The sequence below is a fragment of the Stegostoma tigrinum genome, chromosome 33, assembly GCF_030684315.1.
Source record: "Stegostoma tigrinum isolate sSteTig4 chromosome 33, sSteTig4.hap1, whole genome shotgun sequence".
In the NCBI taxonomy this organism is placed as follows: domain Eukaryota; kingdom Metazoa; phylum Chordata; class Chondrichthyes; order Orectolobiformes; family Stegostomatidae; genus Stegostoma; species Stegostoma tigrinum.
The window spans coordinates 14,597,990-14,625,318 of record NC_081386.1 but is presented as its reverse complement, the minus strand read 5'-3'; the positions used below and the strand labels follow the sequence as shown (position 1 = coordinate 14,625,318).

The following is a 27,329-nucleotide window of genomic DNA, read 5'->3' as shown; positions in this document are numbered from 1 at the left end:
CCTGAGCTGCAGAAGCCTCACGGAAGGGGTAGGAATGACAGAGGGCACCAAGCAGGAGGCTGCACTATTTGTAACCCTGGCTCTTCAATACTGATCCACCTGACTGCCCACAGGAAGTTAGCAGGAGCTCATCCAACTGAACTTGTTAGCCACTTGATGAGAGATCAGGAGTTGAGCGCTGCCACAAAATCTCAATGGAACGTGCAACACCGGGCAAATATCCATTCTATATAAAAACCAAAAGAACTGCGGACGCTGTAAATCAGAAACAAAAACAGAAATTGCTGGAAAACCTCTGCAGGTCTGGCAGCATCTGTAGAGAGAAATCAGAGTTAATGTTTTGGGCTGAGTGACCCTTCCTTGGAACATGAATTATATGTAGTTTATTCCTCTATGCTACACTTTTCCATTCACATTTACAAAAGTTCATTGCCAGTAGAATAAAGAAATACCCTTTTATTATCTTCACGCAGTGCGTGGGTTATGTTACAAGGGCCTAGCAAATTTGGAAACATTTGTAGATGGGGAGCCACTGGGTGTGAGTTATCAGAGGGGTGCAACCACTCAGGAGGAATCTAAACATTCATTTGAAAGAACTGAGGAGACTGGGGAGCTGTAAAAACCTGAGTGAGTGGCATTGGGTATAGAAAATGCTGTCAGAGAGTGGTTGAGAAAAAAGGAGACTGGAACACAGAATCACTGAGTATAGATGGAATTCAAATGTCCTAAGGATATACAATCTGCAGGTTGACTGGATTGTGGGAGTAAGAAAAGAAGAAGATGCAATGGGGAGGGGCAATAGAAACAATTGGGGATTTGGAAGCATTGATTTTTAATCATCATAGAATCCCAAAAGTGTGGAAACAGGCCCTTCAGCCCAACAAGTCCACACTGACCCTTGGACATCCCACCCAGACCTATCCCCCTGTAACCCACCTAACCCAACATCCCTGAATACTCTGGGCAACTCAGCATGGCCAATCCACCTAAACTGCACATCTTTGGACGGTGGGAGGAAACCGGAGCACCCAGAGGAAACCCACACAGACACAGGGAGAATGTGCAAACTCCACACAGATAGTTGCCCAAGGGTGGAATTGAACCTGGATTCCTGGTGCTATGAGGCAGCAGTGCTAATCGCTGAGCCACCATGTCACCTGAATGAACTGAGGAGAATGAGAGAACTTGAGCAAGATTGGAGTTGTTATTTCAGTCATCACTGGGTAGTGCTGCACTGAAGCATCCCTTTAGTTTGCAATAAAAATAATGGTGAGGTTATTATCACTGCCAACCAATTGCTTTGGAGGAGAAGGAGGGCAACAGAAAGAGGGGTTAAACTGAGCTCTGTGACATTCATAGACATGCTACAGCAGCATGTGAGGATGGCGTTAGACAGGTGAGCATACCATGCCATACCATTCCTGATGTGGAGGTGCTGCTGTTGGACTGAGGTGAACAAGTACATCAGGTTTATTTGAAACCACAAGCTTTCAGAGCCTCGCTCCTTCTTCAGGTGTCATACCATTCCTGGTAGGAGTAACTACAAGTATGTCAGGACAGGAACCTCTCCCGCACTGAAAATAATCCTTTAAACAAAGTTTGGACTGTTATTCCTTTGCATTCCAATTACTGACTTTTGTTTGTATTCTCTTTCTATCCCTTTCTCTCTTAATTCAATCCTTTACCCTCTCTTTATTCTGCTCTCTGCACATGATTGCTTTGATACTGCATGTCTCAGTGAAGAATCTTCAATCTGAACAGTTGAAGAGATACACTGTTGCATTTTGTCCCCACAGAGGTCCTACAGTCCCTCTGGAGATACCTACACGTTGCTGCCTGAAAGAAAATCCACACGAGAAAAGAATCAATCGGATAGATAGCTCTAAGCATGACAAGCAGTTTCTGTGTGTCTACTACTGACCGTAAAATCCAGGCTGTAAAACTGACATTCTTTTTTCTCGCATTTGCTCACCATTTCTCTCCCTATCACAGAGTAGAGCATAATTATGTCAGCAAAAATACTCACGTTGCAAACAATCAGCATTTAGAAGGTCCTGACATTTTTCATGGCATTTGACACCACACTCTGTACAACGCATGCCTTGCCTGGCTATACCCCAGAGTAGCCCTTCACATTCATAGCAGTAGGTGGGGGTCGTCGCAGTCCAAACCTCAAAGTTATGTGGAGTGGTGGATGATATTGGATAGATTAAGGCCTGCAATGTCTTCTTGTAAACATGTGCTTTCTGTTAAAAAAAAGGGTGAAGAAAAATTGGCATTTGTTAGTTAGAAGCACTACTTTAAAAACTTTAATCAAATTTATTGCAATATACCATGCTACAACTAAATTCATAAAACTGGCTATGCTTGAAAATGGTTATTACTGAAACCAACATCATTTCTTTAGCTCTGGACATGAGAATTCTTCTGCACATTGCTCTTGCCAATTGATTCATCCAAATCTTTTCCTTTCAGATCAGTTAAATAAGCTGTGGCAGATAATATTTAGCAACAAGGAACAGGAATCTATGAAGCAAACGTGGCAACACTGAAAGGCTTGCCCAGAAAAACAGAAATGAGAGAATTTATCAATGTAGTTCTTCAGTGTTCATGTTTGTATCAATTATCAGAGGAGCGTCTAGGGTTTTGAATCTGTAAAAACACCATTAAAGATTATTTCTCAGAAATAGAGTGTAATACGTTTGTGGTGTTGTGTTTTGAATTCTGAAGCTCTCTGTCATGTAGCTTCCCGATAGCCTGGCTCTGAGGATTAATTTCTAATTTAGCCTGTCTTCTCAAGGTCACTGCTCAGGTGCTCTCTGTGGGAAGCCAGGTAATTGTATCTGCTGTAATTTCTGAGGTGAATTAGGGGTCAGATAGTTGCTTGGAAATTTAATTCTCCAGGTCAGAGCTAGCATGAAATGACTGAACTTTTTCTTCAAATGTTTTACATTTGTAACAAGGAATGTAATGTGATGTGTGAAATCTGTCAGTGATATTAGAAGCTACTTCAGTCAGAGTACGGATTGAACGCTTCTAAAGCGAAGACACAAAGTCTTCATGAAGCTCATGCTTTCACTTTTTGCATTTTCAATTTGTCTAGAATTTGAGATGATGAATGCCGACACAATTTTCTCACTTTGTCTAAAAAATAGGGTGAAGAAAAATTGGCATTTGTTATTTAGAAGCACTACTTTAAAAACTTTAATCAAATTTATTGCAATATACCATGCTACAACTAAATTCATAAAACTGGCTATGCTTGAAAATGGTTATTACTGAAACGCAGGTGTGTTAAGTGAATAGTAACAAACCCCCCACCTCCATTGCTGGGGTAACCCGACTGATCATGTGCCAATCTGCTAGATAAGAGTTGAAATACATGTCATTAGCAACAATTTTGGCTTATCAGAGGCCCCCTACACCGACATCTGAGGATTTCAGAAGCTGCTGGCCAACCATTTAAAGGCTGGCAGCTTGTGGGCCCTAAAGGCCAACAACTGGGGCCTAGAGATCCAGTGGCAGGAAGGTCAGTGTTCTTCATCTTCCGGTCACAGGATGGGGTTTCAGGGGAACGAGTGTCAGGGGAAGAATGGGTTGGGTTGGGTGCCACAGTCAAAGGCAAGGGCAGGACTGTGGATTGAAGAGGCCACCCACTTGGCCATTATCCTGGAGCAATTAAGCCTCTCCCTTCCATCCAAGCCTGGTACTAAGGCCTCTCCGATTTCCCAGTAGGGAAACTAGCCACCTTTCTTTGCATGCTGGGAAAGCAGGTAAGCAGAGAGATGGTAAATAGCAATGGGCAAAGTCAATGAAACTAAGATTCACATTTCAGGTCAGCAAATCACACTTACCAAGTCTTCATTATTTATTGAAGTTCTGTTGACCATGGTTAAAGATATACCTGCTTTTCGGGCAGCTAGAGTCTGTGGAGATGGAATAAAATGCAAATGATGATGAGAAGACATTTCAAAAATATACTCCAGGTAACTAATGGATGCCTACTGTAATTCTTTGGAACATAAAATGTCTATTAATGCTTTTGTAATCCCATAATACTCTGGGAAGGATTTTTTGGGTTTGTAGCTAATGATTGATTTAGAACCAATATGTTATCCACACATAAATAGATGCTACTAATGTAATCAATTAGATTTGGCTTTACCTACTGACGTTTACAGTAAACAGCAAACTCTTTACCCCATTCAGAGTGAGCCTGAGATATTGCATTTAATGTGCTAACTCCATTCGTAGATTTGTGGCTGTGCGATATTGAATGGGTTGGTGTTCACAGTTGTTCACTTGCTGTCCACAGAAGAAAGTTACCAAAATAATCCAACTTTGGTATAGCAAATAAAAGCCTCTCTTAAAGCAAATCAACCAGGAAGAGTTCACTGATAATGGGAACTGCAGATGGTGGAGAATCCAAGATAATAAAATGTGAGGCTGGATGAACAGGCTGTAAGGCAGAAGTAAAAAGGTTTTGCCTCCATTACAATTCTTCATAAGATGATATAGCATGAATGCTCAGTAAGGTGAGCCATGTCAGTACTGTGGCTGAAAGCTGGAACTATCCTGTAAACAACGTGGTTGCTAGATTGTTGCTTCTGAAACTGACAAGCCGTCTTGACTTTAAATACCAGCTCACTGTACTTGCTTGAAACCACAGCCATGAATATGAATTGGACTTTCAGATACTTACAAGTTTTGTTGGCAAATACGAGCTCTGAGTTGTAAAAAAGCATACAAGGTCATTAACTTTCTCTCAGCAATTTAAGGTCTGATCTTTCTCAGTGTTTGAAAGATAGGAGCAAAAGAGATATTTAGAGAAGAAATCTTATTTAACACTTGATGAGATTTAGATAAGAGGATTCTCCTATTTCACATACACTCCCTAAAACGCTCCAAAAATACTGTACCTCATGCCATATTAATTAGCTGACCTGGAAATATTGAGCATAAACAGCATTAATTCATTTCACTGTGAAACCTACTAATCACGTAAGATCTGCCAAACAAAGAAAATTCAGGCTGATATAGTTGTTGGGGAAACATATAATCAGTTTATTTTAAATATTTTCATTATTTGTCAAAAGCTATCATATTGCATATGTACAACTTTGAACAGAATTACTGTAATTCCAGGGTATCTAATTGCATACAACAATTTGTAAAAATGTTTGGAGAGCATTGTTAAAACGTGGATGCCAGCATGCAAATATTGTGGAATATTTACTGAAGGACGAAAGAATACAGCTAAAAATATCATCATACAATAAAAGATTGCAGCTGTGTTTAAAGAAAAAATGTAACTACTGCAGCTAAGTTTGGCATTTCATGTTTGTCAAACTATAGCTCAGCTCAGCAGATGAAAATGCTGTTAATTTCTCCTAACATCAGATTTTGGATGTGATACCAAAGACTAAAATCACTTAATCACAATTATTAGTTGTGAATATTTAACCACTAAAGCAACTAAATTCTTATAGAGGTTGAATAAGGATTTCCATTCATTTAGGTTATTTTCTGAACATCCTTACTTTTCCTTAAAAATGTGCTTCAGTTCTGAATATGTGCATCTCTTCATACACTTTACAAACTGTTGTGTAATGGAGTACTTATTTTAATTCCTCATTTCGCACTGAGAGGCAGTCAACAGACTTGAACAGTTCAGAGAAAGCATTGGTAACATGACCAGTTTCCATTTTGATAACTCCAGCTTTCACATCATTCTCAGATTCTGAGGAAAAGACCACAGTCTAAGGTCTTTCTGCTAAAGTATAATGGGGGTCCCTTCAGGTATCAGACCTTCCTGATGCCTCAAATGCATGTAAATAGTACCTTGCATAATTAAGAAGTGGCTTTGGGTTTGCTGTAATTTTGAGAAAGTCACACTCCAATGTTTGTTCTCAATAAACAAAGATCGTGTAGAACTGAACTGCTTTAGTAATTCTGTATGTCCATAGAGATTTTCTATGAATAAAGTATATTTATGCAATAAAAAGATGTCAGATTTTTACTGGGTGTAGGGAGGGAGCATCAAGGTTAAAAAAAATCAAAGCAAGCTAGAGCTTCTTCTACAAAGTCACCAGCAGAGCAGCTTCAGGACTTGTCACTTTAATATAACTTTAATACTTATATAATAAAAACCAAAAGAACTGAAGATGCTGTAAATCAGGAACAAAAATAAAGTTGCCTGAAAAGCTCAGCAGGTCTGGCAGCATCTGTGAAGGAGCAAATAGAGTTCTGAGGAAGGGTCACCAGACCCGAAACGTTAACTCTGTTTTCTCCTTCACAGATGCTGCCAGACCTGCTGAGCTTTTCCAGCAACTTTGTTTTTGTTCTTTTGTTTAATACCTATCTGATGTCAACACAAAACCATTGTGTTATATACTTCAACAGAGTGAAAACCATCTATTCAATCCTGCTTTCAGCTAATTCAGAGACCAAATGTTTCATTGCAAAGAAATACAATTCGGATTAATAAAACAGCTATCCAGTTGTTTCTCCTCTCTTCGCAAAGCCCTTCAAATTTCAAGTAGGCATACTTACAAAGAGAAGCTACTATATTCTTGTATGAGTGTATGTTGGAGACAAAAGTGAGATCATAACAATCAGAACCCCTGCAGTGTGGAAGCACGTCATTTGGCCCATCAAGTCCACAGTGATCCGCCGAACAGCATTCTACCCAGACCCACCCCTCTGCCTTATTCCTGGAACTCTGCCAGCTAACCTTTTTAGCCTGCACATGCCTGGACACGGTAGAGGAATTTAGCCTGGCTGAGCAGGAGAAACCATTCCTTTCGTATTGAAAGGAAATCATCCTTGACTTGCTCATCTTTTTTTTAAAGTAGTTGTTACAAATGGGGTTGGTTAGCTCAGATGGATGGATCTGTAGAGTATGGTTCAGAATTATACCAACAGCACAGGGTTTGGTCATAGTTCCAGCTGAGTTTCATCTTGCCTCATTGCCATGCATCATATTAAAATTACAGCAAGATTGAGGCTGCTACCTGTACAAGTTCTGCAAGTGCTCTCACAGTAGTTTACTCGACATGATCCATATTTGAAAAGTACTTACCAAAGCCTGTTTAATCCCCGAAGCAAGTAAAGGAAAGACATTGTTAGTGTCACTGACTACAGTTGTGAGTAAATTATCAAAGTATACATCGGTGACTTTTTAATATAGGTATAAATAAACTTGCAATAAAGTTAGCAACTGCAATGATATGTCAATGTCATTATGTGATCAGGGTCATCATGTATTAATTATTTAACAATATGAAAGTGTAACAAACCACTATTCATAAAGGGTCTCTGTTTTGTTCTAAGCCTGCATGGAGACAAAATGGTGGGCAACGTAACTAACATGGCAGGGCACATGCCCTTCAGTTGATGGTTACCCAAAGACACTGGCCAAAGTCTAGCAATGGATCATGCTTCAGGAAATCTGATTTGATAAAGGGAGATGAAATGCTTCCAAAATGTCAGCACTTGAAAACCCGAGAAACAAGACTGCGTTTTCCTTCAATTTATAAAATCACCTGACTTGAATTTAGTTTGCCATCTAAGAGCAGACAACTTTCTTTTCCTCAAATAAAACATAATTTTGGAACAAATCCACGGCATAACTCACCAAATCCCGAACGATAGGCATTGTCTTCTTTCGACGCAGATCTGGCATACTGTCAATGCCATAAAGCTCGCTTCCAGGCCTATAACATTTCATACAATTCAGCAATGAGTATTATATATCATATTTTAGACAGCTACAATAATACAATTTTCACAATATTTGAGTTCTGTATACTACATATACTGGGTGTGTTGCATTAAGCAAAATGTAGTTTGTCAACCATTGACTGCTACTCTCTTTGCCATTTTCTTTCCCTTTGTGATTTCCTATTCTTGATAAATTTCACAACTTGCTGCATTCAGGGCTTCAAGTGGCAGGAACCCTTAAGTATCTTGTTCACATACATAAACCATCAATGTGCTGTTTTATTGCGAACTGCAGTGTTTGTTAAATCCTGGTCACAGTATTGACTCTGACTACTTCCTGAGTGCAGAAATGCTGTACACAAATACAGTGCTCCTCTTTCATCATCAGCGTTTCAGAGCGGTTTGTGCATAAACTGGGTCATAAACTCACTTCAAGTGAAGTTACTATGTCAGAACTGACAGTTATGTTTTGCATAAAAGTTCACCACTGACAATTCGTTCAGCGAGGTATGATTTTAACACCTTTTGAATAGATTTTAAGGAGTAAGATAAGAAGGAAAAATACATGAAAAGAAGCCCGATTTGACTTTTGGGGTCTGCGTTTCTCCGATACAAACCAATGACTTAGAATAAAAGATAATAAAATGTGAGGCTGGATGAACACAGCAGGCCAAGCAGCATCTCAGGAGCACAAAAGCTGACATTTCGGGCCTAGACCCTTCATCAGAGAGGGGGATGGGGTGAGGGTTCTGGAATAAATAGGGAGAGAGGGGGAGGCGGACTGAAGATGGAGAGAAAAGAAGATAGGTGGAGACAGTACAGGTGGGGAGGTAGGGGATAGGTCAGTCCAGGGAAGACGGACAGGTCAAGGAGGTGGGATGAGGTTAGTAGGTATTTGGGGGTGCGGCTTGGGGTGGGAGGAAGGGATGGGTGAGAGGAAGAACAGGTTAGGGAGGCAGAGACAGGTTGGACTGGTTTTGGGATGCAGTGGGTGGAGGGGAAGAGCTGGGCTGGTTGTGTGGTGCAGTGGGGGGAGGGGACGAACTGGGCTGGTTTAGGGAAGGGGAGGGGGAAGGGGAGATTTTGAAACTGGTGAAGTCCACATTGATACCATTAGGCTGCAGGGTTCCCAGGCGGAATATCAGTTGCTGTTCCTGCAACCTTCGGGTGGCATCATTGTGGCACTGCAGGAGGCCCATGATGGACATGTCATCTAAAGAATGGGAGGGGGAGTGGAAATGGTTTGCGACTGGGAGGTGCAGTTGTTTGTTGCGAACTGAGCGGAGGTGTTCTGCAAAGCGGTCTCCAAGCCTCCGCTTGGTTTCCCCAATGTAGAGGAAGCCGCACCGGGTACAGTGGATGCAGTATACCACATTGGCAAATGTGCAGGTGAACCTCTGCTTAATGTGGAATGTCATCTTGGGGCCTGGGATGGGGGTGAGGGAGGAGGTGTGGGGGCAAGTGTAGCACTTCCTGCGGTTGCAGGGGAAGGTGCCGGGTGTGGTGGGGTTGGAGGGCAGTGTGGAGCGAACAAGGGAGTCACGGAGAGAGTGGTCTCTCTGGAAAGCAGACAGGGGTGGGGATGGAAAAATGTCTTGGGTGGTGGGGTCGGATTGTAGATGTCGGAAGTGTCGGAGGATGATGCGTTGTATTCGGAGGTTACAATGTGGTATACTGCATCCCAGGCCCCAAGATGACATTCCACATTAAGCATTTGAAATGGGCAATAAATTCTAACCCTGCAAGTCATACCCGCATCTCATGAAAGAATAAAAAGCTCACATATTATGAAATATTGCCATATGAAATGTGATTAAGTAGTCCTTTGGGGTGTTTGATTGACATTGACACTCCTTGGGCCACTCCTGAGGAGCATGGCTTGCACAGTTTGCCACAGTCATAATGGAATCTATGGCGGTCATGCGCATGTCCTCGCCATCTTGAGAAATCTCTTTGTTGTTGCATGGATAATTCACACCATCGGTCACCAGATTATATGAGACTACCTGCATTCTTGGTCACTATGAGGTCAGTTTGTTGCCATTACCCCGTGTTAGAGAATGGATCAACAGGGTGCACTTGGCCTTGTATGGTCAACAAAAGCCACTTAGTCGTCTAATAAAAAGAGGTACTTATCTTAAATTATGAATGACAGAAACTAAGGTCACACTACACCGAATGGTAAAGGTACAGTTGTAGGCCCAAAAAGCCGTAGGGCTGCTCTCTTGTGACAGAGACAATTGATGGTGGTTTAACCTGAGGGACACCATGCCTTGGGTGAAGGGAGAGGTTGAGAGGGAAAGTCGTTCATGGTAACCTCAGGTGGCAGGTGATTTAAACCCATGCTATTTGCCTCACACTGCACAGCAATCCAGTCATCCGGCCAACTGAGCTAACCAAACCCTTGCAGATATTGTTATACAAACTACATGGAGGACCTGGATGGAGGAAGCAAATAACACTGACTTTTTCCGGCTAAGATACCTGTGAAATCCTCACCTGACTGCAGTACCAGGAAACACAACTACTATTCACCATTTGAAAATCCCATATCTTCCTTTCCTCCTATCACTGACAGAACAGTGCCCATGATAATATCAGTGCAGAATAACCATTTAAACCCAAAATAATCACTCAAACTATTAACACTTTGCATGTAAACTAATCACAGTTATGCACTCCCTTAACACCCATCCTGCATTACACCTGTCCTAATGCTCGATTGCCTCAATAACTCAGTGCAGAGCACGACTGGAAGAATTCTGACATTCAGAGGGGCTTCTAGAAATGGCACTGTAGTGTTCTGATACTGGATGGCTTAGCTTTAGACTGTGCCATGTCAGCATGTATGGCAACAGCCTGAGCCAGTAGCTTAACAGGCAACAGCTTGGGCACTGATGGAGTGACACTGGTGGAAGGGCAAATCCTTTGTGCTCCATGCAGCCCACTGCCACACCTGGGCCTCAACATTTGGAGTTATGTGCTGGAGGACAGATAGCTGGACAGCTGAGACTCACTGCAAGCCCCTTTGAACACTGCTAATGTGTAGGTAAAGGGGATGAGCATTAGACATGATTGATTGATGATTAGTAGGTGATTGATGGACTGCAGGATCAATACTATCTAAGGCTATCTCATTGAAACTTATAGGATACTGAGACACCTTCATTTAATGGACTTGATGAAGATGTTTTCACTAGTAGGAGAGACTAGGATCCAAGGGCACAGCCTCAGAGTGAAGAGGCAACAATTTAGAACTGAGATCAGGAATAATTTCGCCAGCCAGAGGGTGGTTAATCTGTGGAACACATTGTCGTGGAAGGCTGCAGAGGTGAAGTCATTGGCTGTATTTAGGACAGAGATAGATAGACTCCCTCATTAACCAGGAATCTGTGTTATGGAGAAAAGGCAGGAGACTGGGGTTCAGAAACATATCAGCCATGACTGAAAGGTCGAACAGCTCCGATGGACCAAATGGCCTAATTCTGCTCTGTAGCTTGCGGTCTATCAGTGTTTTGGAGTGCAGTGGCAGTGTCTCTACCTCTGAAGCAGGAGGCCTAGGCTCAAATCCCATCTATGCTGAATTCATGCAAAAGCATCTCTGGACAGAGTGGTTAGAAAATATTGGACAGAGGCTATGTTCCAGGTGTTAAGATATGACATTTGAAGATACATTCACTGACCTGGACTCACTATGTTACTTTACTGAATCTCTTGCGGCACTGTACTCTGGTACTTTGGGCTTGACTCCAAGGCAATCTAAATCAGCTGCCCCCAGCTTCTGTGCATGGACGGCTCTCCTCCTGTCTACCTCCTGCTCCAAAATCTCCAGTTTAGCCTTGGAAAATCACAGGAGCCTGCCTTCAGCCAGTTACCACCATTATTGATTGCTTCTCGGTCTCAACCACATTTAGAACGAATTCCAGCAAATGGCCCAGCCACAATGAGTCTCCCCATTAAGGGGAGAAAGCTAGCTTAACTTCTGTTGATAGACTATGATTTTGAGCCCTTGCTTAGTGCTGCAGCCATTGAAATGCATGTTTAATACTGGCTGCAAGATGCAATGATACAAATAGCACACAGCACAGTGCTTGTGTCTTGTACACATCGGAAAAATGGATGGCCTGTAACCTGCAACATGGGCAGTTTTGGGTCTTATCCAATTATATGGGATTGGAAACAGGAGTGGGGATCCCATCCTTTTAGCTTGCTGTGCCATTCAACTGTATCATGGCGAAGCTGAACCTGGACTCCAATTGACCTGCTTTGGCTCCATATCCGTGATGGCCTTAATCAATAACAATCAATCCAGCTTTGTCCTGAAGATCTTAATTGATCCAATGTCCACAGCTTTCTTAAAGACAACAAATTCCAGATTTTCATTACTCATACACTATTTCCCTTCTCAGAGGACTTATTCTAATTTGAAGTTTGTGCTGCCCTTGTCAATAATTAACCTGCACAGGCAATAGTTTCTGGTCTAAAGTCTTCTCATTTTCAACCATGATTTATATTAGGCCACAACTGTGCAAACTTTAAGCACAGACAAGCATCGTTTGTATAACATGTGCTTTTAATTTAAACCTTTAAACCCTGGAATTATCCTGGTGAAATTTTGCTGTCTGCCTTCCAAGGTCAATAAATGTTTTCTGAGGTTTGTTGCCTGCAACTGAATGTGATGCTTCAAAAAAGGTCTCTCCAATTCTCTCCACAACTGAAAGGTCAGCTTTTAACTGTGAAATTTCCATTAGCTTTTCCAACTGCTTTCTGGGCCAATGCCCTGCGCTCATTGGGATTTGTGCATACAGACACCGAAACCTAAGGTTTTGGAGTAGATACGAAGTAGACACCTAAATCACTTTGATCTTCCACAGTTCCTATTCTCTATCTTTTAAGAAAATCTTCCTACTGCACTTGTTTCCTTAGATGAAAAATGTATAAATTCACACTAACCCACTTGGAATTCCATTTGCTCATTCAGTTACTCTGAATCTTTGATCTGGCTGTCTCAGTTACTGCTCAGAAACTTAACAGGTATAAATATATATATGCTGCAACTTCTCCAGTCCAGGAGATAGGTTTTGGAACTCAATCATTTCTTAATTACAGAATTTTCTGGTTGATACAAAGGCTTTAGAAAGCTGAAACAACTCCATGAAGGCCCGTATCACCAGGTCACCCTTTGTTTACATGTGCATTGTACGTGACACTGACCCAGCGAGAGTGAGCAGAATCCCTGACACTCCTGTTTATATCTGTCAGTCAGGGGTCGCTGATTGGGGCTGTTGACCCGGTCCAATCAGCGAATTTGCGCGCAATGAGATCCATTTGGCTGACATTTTCCAATCACCACATCCCTCCCCTCTAAGTCCGGGGACATAGGCCTGTTCTTTTCCCTGTAGTTTCTCTGGGCCATTTTCATACCAGGGACGGTTCGTCTGACTCTACCTTTGCCACTGGCAGCACGTACTGGACCACAGTCGATCCCTTTCACCTGGGGGGTCTTGGCCAAAACTCATCTTCTTTATCAGTTGGGTAACCGTGTCGAGGTTGTGACATCTGCCATGACCATGATGTCATCAGAGGTTTCTTTGATGCTGGAGAGAGCGGGAGAACCCATGGGTTCTGATAGCCTGCCAGATGTACTAAGGGACTCGGTATGTTTTGACCCATTTGCGAGGCTGTAGATTTCAAGTGGTTCACGTGCTCGTGCAGGACTGCCTCACCTACCCAAACTTTGTATGTCACAGTGCCTGACCTCACGTCGAAGGTGCCTCTTACCTATGCAGGGCCATTCTTGTAGTTCCAGCACCAACCTTCATCCCTTGAAGTAAACGGTCTCTCTTGCAGAGGTGTCTCGTATCCAGCACTGGTGTTCCTGATGCTGTTTCGTTCTCCCCCACCAGGTCCCAGAAGATCAGATTTAACCTAGCATGGAGTCTTCTCCCCACTACCAACGATCACTGTAGTTGTGTCAGGGATGGTCCTATAATTAAATAGGAACTGGGACAGTTTGGTATCTAGTGACAACAGGGAGGCGATGGCCTAGCAGTATTATCGCTCAACCGTTAATCCAGAGACCCAGATTAAATTCTGGGGACCCGGGTTCGAATCCTGCCATGGCTGATGGTGGAATCTGAATTCAATAAAAATCTGGAATTAAGAATCCAATGATGACCATGAATCCATTGTCAATTGTTGAAAACCCCATCTGGTTCACTGATGTCTTCAGTGAAGGAAGATGCGATCCTTGCCTGGTCTGGCCTACTGGTGACTCCAGACGCACAGCAACGTGGTTGACTCTGAACTGCCTTCTGGGCAATAAATGCTGCCTAGCCAGCGATGCCCTCATTCCATTAATGAATAAGGAAGCTGTTTCTTTGAGCCCGCCTTTAAAGTTTAGACTGCTCTTTCCGCCAGACCACTGTATGATGGTCAGTATGGAGCTGTTGTTATATGCTGAATGCTTCTTGACTTGAGGAAATACTCGAAATCCCTGCTTATCCATTGGTCCATTGTCTCTGATCAACCCCGTGTTTGAGAAATGAACTCTGTGCATGTCCAACCACTTGGAATGGGAAACCAAAATGATTTTGAAAAATAAAACCAGTGAAAGGACCTGCATAGTCGATGTGTAACAGAGTCCAGGGTTTACCCGGCCAATCCCATGAACGTTGGGGAGTTGCTGGCAGTAATTTTGCCAGCACTCTGGGCACTGCCCCACCAAGTCTGTAAGCATCCAGTCCTGGTCACTGGACACAACCTCTCAACAACATCCTCATTTTAGAAACTTCTGGATGACCCTGGTGGAGTTCAGCCAGTATCTGGTGGCGACATTTGCTCAGGACAATCACTCTTGCTTCCCCATGATGAAACACCATCCTCTACGGTGTTCTGGTCTGAAGGGTCCAGAAAGGTTTCAATTTTGGTTGTGATGGCCCTTTCATTTCCCCCATTGCCACCAGCTGTTTCAGTTTTGCCAGGCCCAGAGATCTTTGTATCCACAGTCTGATGTTGTCAGTGGTGACCAGATGGGTGTCCAGAAAGTTGAAAACCTGAACCAGTGATGTATCTGCCAGTGGGACGCAGCTCAAGTCATTCTCATTTGCCACATCCTGAAGGTGTTCCAACTTGTAATTGTACGCACTCAGAAGAAGAGCCCACCACTGAATTCGACCTGAAACTATGGACAGCACAGTCCTGTACACTTCAAGTAGCCCTAGTAAGGGTTTGTGGTTCATTATTATTAGAAATGTGCATCCATAAGAGGTATTGGTGGAACATTCTCACACCAAAGATGTCCACCAAAGTTTCCACCTCTATTTGAGTGCATCTTTGTTTGGCATCAGCCAAAGATCAGGAAGCATGGGCTATTGGGCGTCCCTCTCTGCTGGGCCAATTGTGTGCCAAACACTAACTCGATACCATACAGGGAGGTATCACAGATCAGCCAATCTTGCTTGGGTTCATAGTATGTCAATAGTTTGGATGACAATGGCTGCTTCTTCACTTCCCTAAAAGCTATACCTTGGCTACAAGATCATTTCCAAGGCTGACCTTTTTTCAATAGCAAATGTAAGGGACCCAGGATGAAGGCCAGGTTAATTATGAATTCTCTGTAATAATTATCCAACCCAAGGAAAGATCTAAGCTCTAGTACCAACGTGGGAGCCAGGGCATCTTTGGTTGCCCTCACTTTAACTTTGAACAGGTGCAACCCGGCCTTGTCAGCTCTGTGGCCCAGGTAGGTAACTTGGGGTGCCTGGAACACATAGTTTTCCTTTCTGAGGCGTAAGCCCATCTTGGAGAAATGTTTAAACACTTTGTCCAAGTTCTCTAAATGCTCTCTACTGGTCCTCTCAGTTATTATCACATCATCCAGATAAACAGCAATCTGGGGTAGACCTTGTAAAATGTTCTACATCATGCACTGGAAAATGGCACAGGCTGACATTACCCCAAAAGGCAGTTACATATATTGGTACAGACTCTTGTGGGTATTAATTGTAGCATACCTCTGGGAATCCTCATCTAATCACAATTGCAGGTACGCATGGCTCATGTGCAACTTTGTGAACGACAGACACCCTGGTCAGACTTGCAGGTAAATCCTCTATGTGAGGGATTGGGGTATTTATCCAGCTGCAAGAAGCAGTTCAGAGTTTATTTAAAATCCCCACAAAGGCGAACTGACCCGTCAGGCTTCACAATCAGTACAACCCATGTTTTCCTTCTGCAAACTGCACTGCTTTGATGATTCCTTCACTTTCCAGCCTCCTGATTTCTGTCTCTACTTTTGTTCAAAAGGCAAATGGCAGTGGGTAGGCCTTGCAGAATCATGGAATTGCTTCCTGGTCAATATTTAACTGGCCTTCGCCACCTTGATAGTACCTAGACCTCCCTGAAAAACGTCTGGGTATTGAATAAGGACTTCACTCAGGCAGCCATTTTCTATTGAAGAATGCTGAGCCAATCAAGGTGAGTCTTTTTCAACCAATTTCATCTCGTCAAGCTTGAGCCTAAGCCTTTACAACAATCAGTGATAACTGAACCATCAGTTTTCATAAGAGACCAGAACTACACCCTTAATCTGCAATGGTTCTCTGATAATAATTTCTGAGCCTGGCTGAGGTCTTACACATATCTAAGGGTTGGAGTCTAGAACAAATTCTGGTAAAGACTGGTTCAGCAATCACTGATACAGCCACACCAGTATTAATCTCCATTAGAACCAGGCGACCATTCAACTAGACATTTATTTTGATTCATTCCGATATGGATGTTGCCAAGCAATGTAACTGCTCTAAACCAGATGTAGGTGGACTTTCCAAGGTGTGCATTCTCCTAGATATTAGCCTCTGAGGTCTCTCACTCAACTGAAGTCCAGTGGGACTCTTCTTCTGCCTTGAGTCCACATACCAGCAGCATCTACAATGGCTTGTTGGCCAGATACTCGAGAAAATGTTAACTGCTTGGCTGAGGCTTGGCCTTGTTTTAGGGTTTAGTTGTGGACTGACCTAAAGCCCCTCTGTTCAGGATATGTCATGAGTGAGGCTATACAATTACCTTCACTCAAGTGGTGTTCCCCATGCTGAGTCGGCCTGGCAAGGGTGCCCACTTCCATCAGAATATCCTGCAACCTATATGCTCCACTTGCCGCATTTTCAAATGACAATGCCAGTTTTAGTATCTGCGTGAAGCCCAGTTAGGCTTCAACTAGTAGGTACTTTTGCATGGTCACATCATTAATCCATGTACCAAATGATCTTGTAGCGTTTCACTGAGGGGTAAAGCAAAGTCACATGCCTCTGCCAGTAAAACTGATAGTGTCTCAGCAGTATGGATGGCTTGGGGTTGTAATATTCCTTAATTAAATCTGTCAGCTCTTGAAGGGTTTTAGCAAGTGGTGCCTCCAGAAAAGTCCAGCTCTTAATAACTGAAAAAGCTGTGGGTCCACACACTGTCAGGAAAATTCCTCGCTGCTTTTCACCTGCCCCAATGTCATTTGCCCAAAAAAAAAACACATTCTTTCCACATAACAAAGTGTGGAGCTGGATGAACACAGCAGGCCAAGCAGCATCTCAGGAGCACAAAAGCTGATGTTTCGGGCCTAGACCCTTCATCAGATGAAGGGTCTAGGCCCGAAACATCAGCTTTTGAGCTCCTGAGATGCTGCTTGGCCTGCTGTGTTCATCCAGCTCCACACTTTGTTATCTTGGATTCTCCAGCATCTGCAGTTCCCATCATCACTCACACATTCTTTCCACATACTGGGCCAATCTTTGACAGCAGTATCGAATGAGTCAAGCTTCCCAAATAGCAGCATAATGCCAGAAATCCTCACTCTAGCTCAAAGACAACTACTGTCAGTGTATCTCTGCAGGGGCTTGTTTTTCTCTCGTCACCACTGAAATAACTCCACAAGGCCAGTATCCCATCACCAAGTCACTCTTTATTTACATGTGCATAGGGCCTGACACTGACCCAGTTGGCTCCTGGAGTGTTTAATGTTTTTTATTATTTCGTGGGATGTGGCGGTCACTGGCCAGGCCAGCATTTGTTGCCCATCCCAAATATACTTAATTAATATACTCTATTGCAGAGAGCAGTTAAAAGCAAGTACATTGCTATGGGCTGGGCTCACACGAAAGCTAGACCAGGTAAGGATGGAAGATTTCTTTCTCTATAGAACATTAGTAGACCAAATGATAAAATATTCCAATAAATTCCATGGTCATCCCATTTCCAGATTTAGAAACTAAATTTGAATTCCAGTGGCTGTGATGGTCGGATTTGAACCCATGTCACTGGTCCAGAGTAGACTGAGGTCCTGGGCAGGGCAGATATTAGTTTTCTCATCTCCACAAGGAGTGACAATGAGATGGGGCAGAGGGAGCATTGGTTCCAGGGAGCAGACCGTAAAGCTTTGTGAATCAGGCAAAGGATCTTCTGGTCCTGCTGTTTGCATATAGTGGCTTCCCAGCTCTGAATCTCGGGATCATGGTCAATGTCCAGCTGGCAACGTCAGGATGAGTCTCGGGTGAGGAGTGGAGGGAGGAAAAGGCTGGGAAATGGGGGCGGCTACAGTTAAGTGGGTCATCATGAATTGTACCTTTGGATGGTCAACAACTAGAGACTATGAATAAACCAACAGCAAGTTATTGTAGTTGTATTATTCAATCCAAAAAGAGATCCAAGATGGCACCATGGGGTGGCAACACATTGTAATCAGCATGCCAAACAACACTTTTCACTGTATTTTGACACAAATGACAATAAATCTCATCTAATCCAATCCTCCAACATTGCCATTTCTACCATCTCTTCGTGACAACAAAACAATATTTTCTTAAGTATTTTAGATTTTACTAGAAAATAATAATGGCTTGTAACTTGGTTTATTCATGCAAGCTCCAATGAAGATTGAATTATCCCTTAAGAACAATGTGTTACTTCAGAATAATTACCTCTCAGCAAAATCACAATCGATCAATTCTACTTGTCTACACGCAAAAATGTCACCTGAACAATTGTACAACATGGATGTTGAAAGAATATCTGGGTAATTAGATGTCAGCTTACTATACTGTACAAATGTGTCCTTGTACCATTAGTCCTTTGTTCATCCATGCCTGGAACATTTCTGTGCAACGCCAAAATGACGTACAACAATGAAGTAAAAAAGCAAGTCCATCCTCTTCAGCCTGTTTAGCCTGCTCCGTTGTTCAGTCAGATCATGGCTGATCTGATTATAGCCACTTGTCTGCCTGTTCTCAATAACCAAATCAAATATCTCTCCTCTCACTCTTAGATAAATTCAGTGACCATACTATCAATGCTCTCCATGGATCCAAATTCCAAAGGCCACTGAAAATAATGCAATACATGGGCTAAATAATTACCGTTGAGGATTATGCTCCATTCCAGCTACATTATTTACTTTATTACATTAAAAATGAGTTACTATAAGTCATTTAATTTTCATCTGTGAAATGCTTTTAAATTAATTTATGCCAACAAATTTTGATACATTCAACATCCCTCTAATTAGGCATTCCTATTTTCCAAGTTCCAGTACAGTATAACACAGTGCAAGTAAAGCTAAAGCACCTTAAACATATTTTGAGGATCAGCAAAAGATACATGCACCTTATCAATTTCTATTGAAATTCAGATAAATATCAATGGTCCTGAATTTATTTCCCACTATCACCATGAAGCTTAACTCTGAACCAGATGAATTTAAAAAAATTAGCTCAGCAGTGACTTCTGTTTTAATAACTTAAGTGAGTAGTTGGCTTTGCTTTACTGATATCTTTCAGTGGCTACAATTAAGTGTTCTATGTGATCTCTTTGGTCAGTGTCTCATTATTTACTTGGACAGGATTAGGAAGAGTGAATCCTGAACTTTCTATTATTGGCGTTTTAAGGACAATTTTAAAGGTTGTAGGAACTGCAGGTTTTCAAACAAAAGTTTTTTTTAATGATACTTTTCTCTCAGCTGTCCCACATTTCTCATTACTGTATGGCACTTGGGATACTGGATGAATGAGCATGGAAAGGGCATGCATTTCACATTGATTTGGCAGGGAGACAGTACAAAACATGCTGCTCATTAGATGTCTAACTTCTATAATGGAACCAGTCAGGCAGAAGTGAAGAGTGTAGACTTACTACACAGATCCTGATCCCACTGCAATAAAACTGCAGGAATGGAAGTAGGATTCCCAGATTTGGCCACACTCCACAGTCATTCTGCATCCGTAAAAAAATTGTTACAAGTGTGAGACTTAGGATACGGCAAACTGAGGTTTCCAAAGTAAGATTTCAGTTGTGATTGTTTGAGCTCGTACAGATTTTATGATTAGGCAACAAAATTGTTAGCCATGAAATAGCATTAATGCAGAACTAGCAATCGGTTGACATTCCAGGTCTTGATGCCCTTACTCAGGATCTCAGATGCTTCTTGACCTGCTGAATATTGCCAGATTTTCCAATTTGAAATTTTTAGCATCTGTAATATTTTGCTTTTAGTTAACTCCATCATTAATGACAATAATTCAGTTGCCCAGGCATTAAAGTCTGGGATCCCTCATCTCAAGGCAATTTACACATTTGCCATAGTTTCTTGTACTCATTCTTATCTCTCCTAATGAGTATCAATATTAAATTTCTTTTGATTGTTTGAGTGATTATTATGTCTTGGATTTCACTGTTACCTTGCAGAGTGCTGTACTGAATGTAGATGATTGTTGTTTGTGGGCTGGTAGAATGGCTTTGTCTTAGTATTGATTGAAATAACCAGAGAATTAAATTCAGAGAAGCCATGGTTTCAGAAATAGACCAGACTTCAACCTCAATGCTTCTTGACTATTAATCAGTTTTTGTTCCACATCACACATTAAGCTCTGCACCATTAACTGTTTGGTTCTGCATTTCAGTGGACTCGGACAATTAACTTGATGATCTGAGCAGCTGATGACCAAAACTCCACCAGGCACATTCTGAAGTAACCAATTTTATATCTCTGCCAATATGACTAAATAACCAGTCGATACACTGAACTAAAAGGACTGAGTAACACTAACAACACACAGCGGTTTTAAAATCTGTCCCACAGCATATTGATTAGGTACATCTATGATGAATATAGCAGAACCAAGCAATCAATTCACCACACTGATGGAATATTTTGCACACACACCTAGGATATCTGCAGAAGTCCTGACCACTAATTAGCCGTAACTAATTAGTTACCGACGTAAAATTCTGACTCAGAGGCAAGAGGGTTTTCACTGAGCCATGTCCAACACTAACACCTTTATTGATCTAATATAGATCTGATTGCCACATCTCAGTGGGGATCAGTTTTAAAAGTTCAGCAACAATAACTTTCACTTGCATAATTAAAATGTAGTAGTAAAATGTTCCAAGGCTCCACAGAAGGATAGTCAACCATCATTTGAGACCCAAAAAATTTTGGAATGGGTGAACTAATGGTTAGTAGTAGTAAACAAATGTAGCTGAAGGAACTGAGTACAAATCTGGCAGTTTGACGAGTGGCAAGTTTATAGTGTTAAATTTTTTTTAAAAATGCAACAGTCTGTAATTAGTGGTAACTGCAAAGCATTGTGTAAGTAAACTAAGTTTCTTTCTTGCAACTTAGACAGGACAAACAGAGACTGTTGTCAGAGTTGACTATCTGATTATCTGGTGGAATATGGTTCACTTGTGCCCAGCTCAGTTGGTTGTAAAGACAGGGTTTCTTTCGTGCAGCAACCAGGTAAATCACTGTAGCCCAAGGAGGTTGGTGAGTGCAGAATTGATTGAAGGGGGAAGGAGCTATTTATTCCTTTTTGATTTTCTACCCTTCTTGCCCTATATGCATAAGTTCTGGCTATGCAACAGAGAAAAGAGCTACACCTTTGGTAAGTAGCTAAAGTCTATTCAATTCTTAAGTTTTAATGTGGTAAATAAATTTGTACTAAAGCTAATAAAATATAAAAAGAACATAAATTGGTGAATAACATAACTAAATGATTAATTAAAACTCACTGAAGATGGCAGGTCAGGTAATGTGTCAAGACGTCAATATGTGGGAGCTTCTGAAAGTCATTGTGATCCAGGCTAAAAAGATCTGTGGTAAAATATTTGAAGTTCTAGCAGCTTCAACTCAAGAACTTGTGAGCTGGAGGCTGAACTACAGACACTGCCACACATCAGGAGAGGAGAAAGTTACCCGGGTTCTTACTATCACAAAGTAGCCACACAATCTAGCATAGAGTCTTCTGATTGGATTAGTGGTGAGTGACAGGAGGGTGTGACTGACTGAGGCAGGTAAAGGGTCCCACAGGACAGGAGTGCAGGAATGTCAGCTTCTGCAGTTGTCCAATGGGTTCAGGTTGTCTCAGATTTTAGCTGGACGACAGCAGGGGTTGCACAGTAAATGAGCAAAATAATCACGGCACCATGATGCTGGAAACCATTTAAGTAATGGAAGTGACAAGGAATGTCATAGTAGTAGGGATAGTATACTGAGGAGAATTGACACATTTTGGAACCAGAGAAGAGATTATGTAAGAGTCAGTATTGTGTGATATGACAGGATTAATGAATAGCCTCATAACAAAGACACTCCTGGCTAACAGGGACCACAATGTGTGGGAACTTTCCATCCAGTTTAAAAGGCAGAATATAGGGTCTAAGATACATATGTTAAACTGAAATAAGGGCATCTAAGTAAGCACGATAGCTGAGCTGGCTGAAGTAGATGGCTACACTCGAGTAGGAGGAATAAATCAATAGAGATGCAGCGACAGACATTTAAGTGAATATTTCAGAATAAGTATATTCCTACTATCAACAAAATTCTAAAGCATGGACCCACCATCCGTGATTGATTAAAGAAGCTCAGGAAAGCATCAAACTAAAGGAAGAAGTGTATAACTGCACAAAGATGAGTGGCAGTTCAAATGAATGGTCAGAATATAAAGAACAGAAGATAATGATTAAAAGCCTAATTAAGATTAAGAACTTTGAGTATGAGCAGAAGATGTAAAAAACAGACAGGAACAGTTTCTACAGGTACAGTACTTTAAAGGAAAAAAGTAAGCCGTGTTGGTCTTCAGAGAAAGAGGATGGGGAGTTAATACTAGATGATAAGAAAATGGCAGATGAAATTAACAAATATATAGCATCCGGCTTCACAACCGAACATGAAAAAAATCATCCCAGTAATATCTGTACATAAGGAGGTGGAAGTGAGGAACGAACTTAATGAAATTGTAATCGCTAGGATTGCTGTATGAAACAAGCTGATGCAGATATAGGCTGACAAGCCTCTGAATCCAGGTGCACCTCATTCTAGGGTCTTAGAAGAGCTACTAATATGAGGTGGTAGATGTATCAGTTTTAATTTTCTAAAATTCCCTTGATCGAGGAAGGTTCCACCAAATTGGAATTTAGCAAATATAAACACATTATTTACGAAGGGAGAGAGACAGAAAAGGGCAGCCAATTTGCTTGCTGTGTGTAGGGAAGGTGTTAGAATTTACGAATAAAGAGTTGAGAGCTACGTACAGAGAAGAACTCAATGTAATTTGGAAGAGCGGGCATGGTTTTGTGAAAGGGAAATTGTGTCTGAACAATTAATTCGGCTTCTTTGAACGTGTGGTGGATAAAGAGAAGCCAGTGGACATACTATATTTGGATTTTCAGAAGGCATCTGTTAAGGTGCCACAACAAAGGATATCATGAAAAATTATAGCTCTCGCGCAGCAAGTAATATATTAGCATAGATCAAAGATTGGCTGTCTGTCAGAAAACAGAGAGAATGTATAAATGAATTTTTGTCTGGTTGGCATGATGTGATAAATGGTCTCCCTCCAAGGTCTATGCAGTTGTCTGAACTTTATATATAGTTTGCATGAATGACTTAAATGAGGTTTGCAAAGGCATAGTAGTTAAATTTATAGATTACACTGAGACAGACAAAGCATGTTGTGAGGAAGACATGAGTTTGCAGATGGATATACTTAGGTTGCGTGACGGCAAAAATCCAGCAGATGGCGTAGATGTGAGAAAGTGTGAAACAGTTCACTTTGACAGGAGGAATGAAAAAGTAAGTTTTTTAAATGGGGAATGACTGCAGAAATTGGACAGGCAGAGGGATTCAGATGTTCCAGTACAAGAGTTACAAGAAGTTACTCTGTAGGTGGAGCATATAATCAAGAATGACTAACGTGATGCTATCCTTTACTACAAGAGGGATTGAACGTAAAAGTGAGATTTTATGCTTCAATTCTACACAGTGTTGGTGAGATCACACCTTGAGTATGGTGTTCAGTTTATTAAACAAGGACGTAAATGTGTCAGAGATAGTTCAAAGGAGGTTTACAACATTGAAAGCTGAACAAGTGGATTGTCTCATAAGGATGGGTTGAATAGGCTGAGCTTGTGTCCACTGGAGTTTAGGAGTGTGAGGGGAAATTTGATTGATCCTGAATAGTGTTGAGAACGTGGATGTGGAAGGGCTACTTCTCTTGTGGGTCAATCCAGACTAGGGGTTGCTATCACCCTGATTAAGAATCACTCTTTTACAACAGAGCTGACTTTTATTTTCCCTCAGAGGATTGTGCGACTTTGAAACTCTCTGCCTCAGAAAGTGGCAGAGACGAGGTCATTAAATATTTTTAAGGAGAAGGTGGATAAGTTCTTATTAGGCTGTGGAATTGGAGATGAATTGGAGTGTGTAAACACAAACACAACTAGATCAACCATAATCTTAGTGAACAGTGAAACAGACTCAAGGGAACAAATGGTTTACTTCTACTTCTGCGCATATTTCTTACATTCGTATATAATGTCAACTTAAATCAGAAACTACTACAGTGAACATGTACATTCTGACTCATAAAAAAAAGACTTTCTCAAGTCTTGTTTTTTAAACTATTATACTTTGAATTTGGAAACTGTTGGTTTAATGGGATAACATCCCACCAACTGTTAGTTTAACATCTCTCAGGCATTTCTCTGTGAACAATATCCACAGTAATTACCAGCCTAGGTCTCAGAATGAATCACTGACAATGTAACATATATTGAATAAAAGTAACCTTTCATTATGACAATTGTTGCAGAGACTTACAATACCCTTTTTACAGGATGTCTGTATTACACTGACCTCATATCACTGGCATGTCTTCCAATTTTACAGCCAGGATCAAAGTAAGTATTTAACATTTTAATTGTGCAATCACTGTATCCTCCACCAACATCGAAACAAGCAAGAAAAATGTCTGCAATGCATGGATTTAAAAACTGAACACTTTCCGCGTACATCTAAGACCAACTTGTTATAGGCATCAGGCGTCATTCAGACAATCCCAACCTGCCCCCGCCATGGAAATGCAGGCCTCTGCGGGTGTCAGCTCAATACCTCAGGAGATCTCCATGTCTGGCTACTGCATCACTGTCAGTGTTCCTCAGCTAAGTCCAGTGAGGGCTAAAGTAGACACTGAGCAGGACATAGGGAGGGAGATATTGAGAGAGGTACAGGGAGCAAGGATTTAAGGATGACACAATCTAGCGATGAAGACTGGGGCCAAGCTTAAACCAGTAATGAACATTAGAAGTAGGAAAATGAGGAGTTCACATAACCCTTTGAGTCTGTTCTGGCATTCAATATGAACAAAGCTGACCTTCTGCCTCATCTGCAACTTGCTGTTCCCAATACCCCTCAATTCTGAGACACCGTAGATCTTTCTCAAATCAATATATTAAAAAGTACACATTCCTTTACATCAAGAAATTATTTGCATCTCCATCCAAAACGATCGATCTCTAGACTGTGTCCCATATTCAATAATCTCCAGCCAGGAGAAACAAAGTCTGGCCTGTTAAGCATTTGGAATCTGCATGTTATGATCAGGCTACCTCTCATTAATCTGAATTCCAGGCAATATTGCCCCAATTTACTGAGCCCCTCAACACAGGATAATCCTTTCATTCCATAAGCCTATTTAATAAAACTTTGATGCACTACTTTCAATGCAAATATACTCTTACATCAATGAACAGACCAAAACTGCACAGTCCAGGCATGACCTTACTAAAAGGCACAGTAGCTAGACTTCCTTAGTTTGTCCTCCATTTCCACTGCAATCAAGTCCAATATATTATCTGCCTTCCTGTACACTCTTTCACCTTGAAGCTAACTTTCTGAACAGTGACAATAAAAGTTTCACATCTTTTAAGAAAAAATACTGCTTTTTAATTCTTACTACCAGAGTGAATAATCTTATAGTTCTACACATCATAAGCAAGCTGCCATAAAAGCAAAATACTGTGGATGATAGAAATCTGAAACAAAACAGAAATCGCTGCAGAAATTCAGCAGATTGGTATCATAAATGGAGACAGAAACAGAGTTAACATTACAAGATCAAGATGACTCTCCTTCAGAAACTGAAAGGAAACAAACACTCTCTTTAATAGGGTCGGCACCGTGGCTCAGTGGTTAGCACTGCAGCCTCACAGCACCAGGGACCCAGGTTCGATTCCAGCCTCGGGCAACTGTCTGTGTGGAGTTTGCACATTCTCCTCATGTCTGCGTGGGTTTCCTCCGGATGCTCCAGTTTCCTCCCACCATCCAAAGATGTGCAGGCTAGGTGGATTGGCCATGCTAAATTACCCATAGTATTCAGGGGTGTGTGGGTTATAGGGGGATGGGTCTGGGTGGGATGCTCCAAGGGGCGGTGTGGACTTGTTGGGGCTGAAGGGCCTGTTTCCACACTGTAGGGAATCTAATCTAATAAGCGCCATGTTTCTCATGTCTCCTTCACACCCTAAATTACACAAATTTTGCATTTTTCTTTTCCCCATCACCATTAAGGACACCCCTCGTGTTTTGCATTAGGCCTCTACACTGCCTGCCCTCTTGTTCCTCCTCTACCTCTGTCAAATATATCAAAGAAAACTCATTGTTCAACATTTTCAGATCTGAAGAGTCATACTGGACTCGAAACATTAACTCTGTTCATCTCTCCACAGCTGCAGCTAGACCTGTGGATTTTGTTTTATAACCAATTTACTCACTTAACCTGCCATTGTTTCTTTGCTGCCTTATTGTATGTGGTACGCAGCAGAGGTTCCCACCCCCTGACTTTCTACACACTGCAGCAGAACCAAGAGAAGTAGACCTCCTGATTCCACACTGCACAGTATTTCTTTAAAAGCCTCTTTTGGTAATAGTCTCCAGCAGGTCCCTTTAAGGACCAGTGGTTTGGCAGTATGCAGACTGGTTTGTGTTTAAGATTGAGTATAAATTAATGCAATGGGGTGTGCCTTACACTGGCACCGTGTTTCCCGTTTGCATTTGTGACAGGAGTAACACCTGTTTGATACACAGTCCTTGACACCACTTTTTCTGCCTTCATCACCTTATTGGCAGTGCACTTACAGCGCTTAATGAGCATATGCACCCTTCCACCCACTCACCTCCAGCTCACTGAACTCAGAAAGCAGGCGCTGCATCAAAGAGTTTCCATGATACTTGAATTATTTTGGCCAAGCATATAGTTTGCCCATTTTTCTATAGTTAATAAAAC

The 27,329-nt window shown here is 41.7% G+C and overlaps 1 protein-coding gene across 7 annotated transcripts in view; it reads right to left on the bottom strand.

Annotated features, from left to right (window-relative positions):
• LOC125467255 (protein unc-13 homolog C-like) overlaps positions 1-27,329 on the bottom strand; it is a 562,058-nt gene that overhangs the window by 211,085 nt on the left and 323,644 nt on the right. For all 7 annotated transcript variants that reach the window (XM_059639173.1, XM_059639171.1, XM_059639172.1 and 4 more), the window contains 3 exons: positions 7,637-7,715; positions 3,855-3,926; positions 2,027-2,246 (listed from right to left, as the gene is read on the bottom strand). In XM_059639173.1, coding sequence (XP_059495156.1) covers positions 2,027-2,246; positions 3,855-3,926; positions 7,637-7,715 — 371 coding nt within the window. The remainder of the gene's footprint in view (positions 1-2,026; positions 2,247-3,854; positions 3,927-7,636; positions 7,716-27,329) is intronic.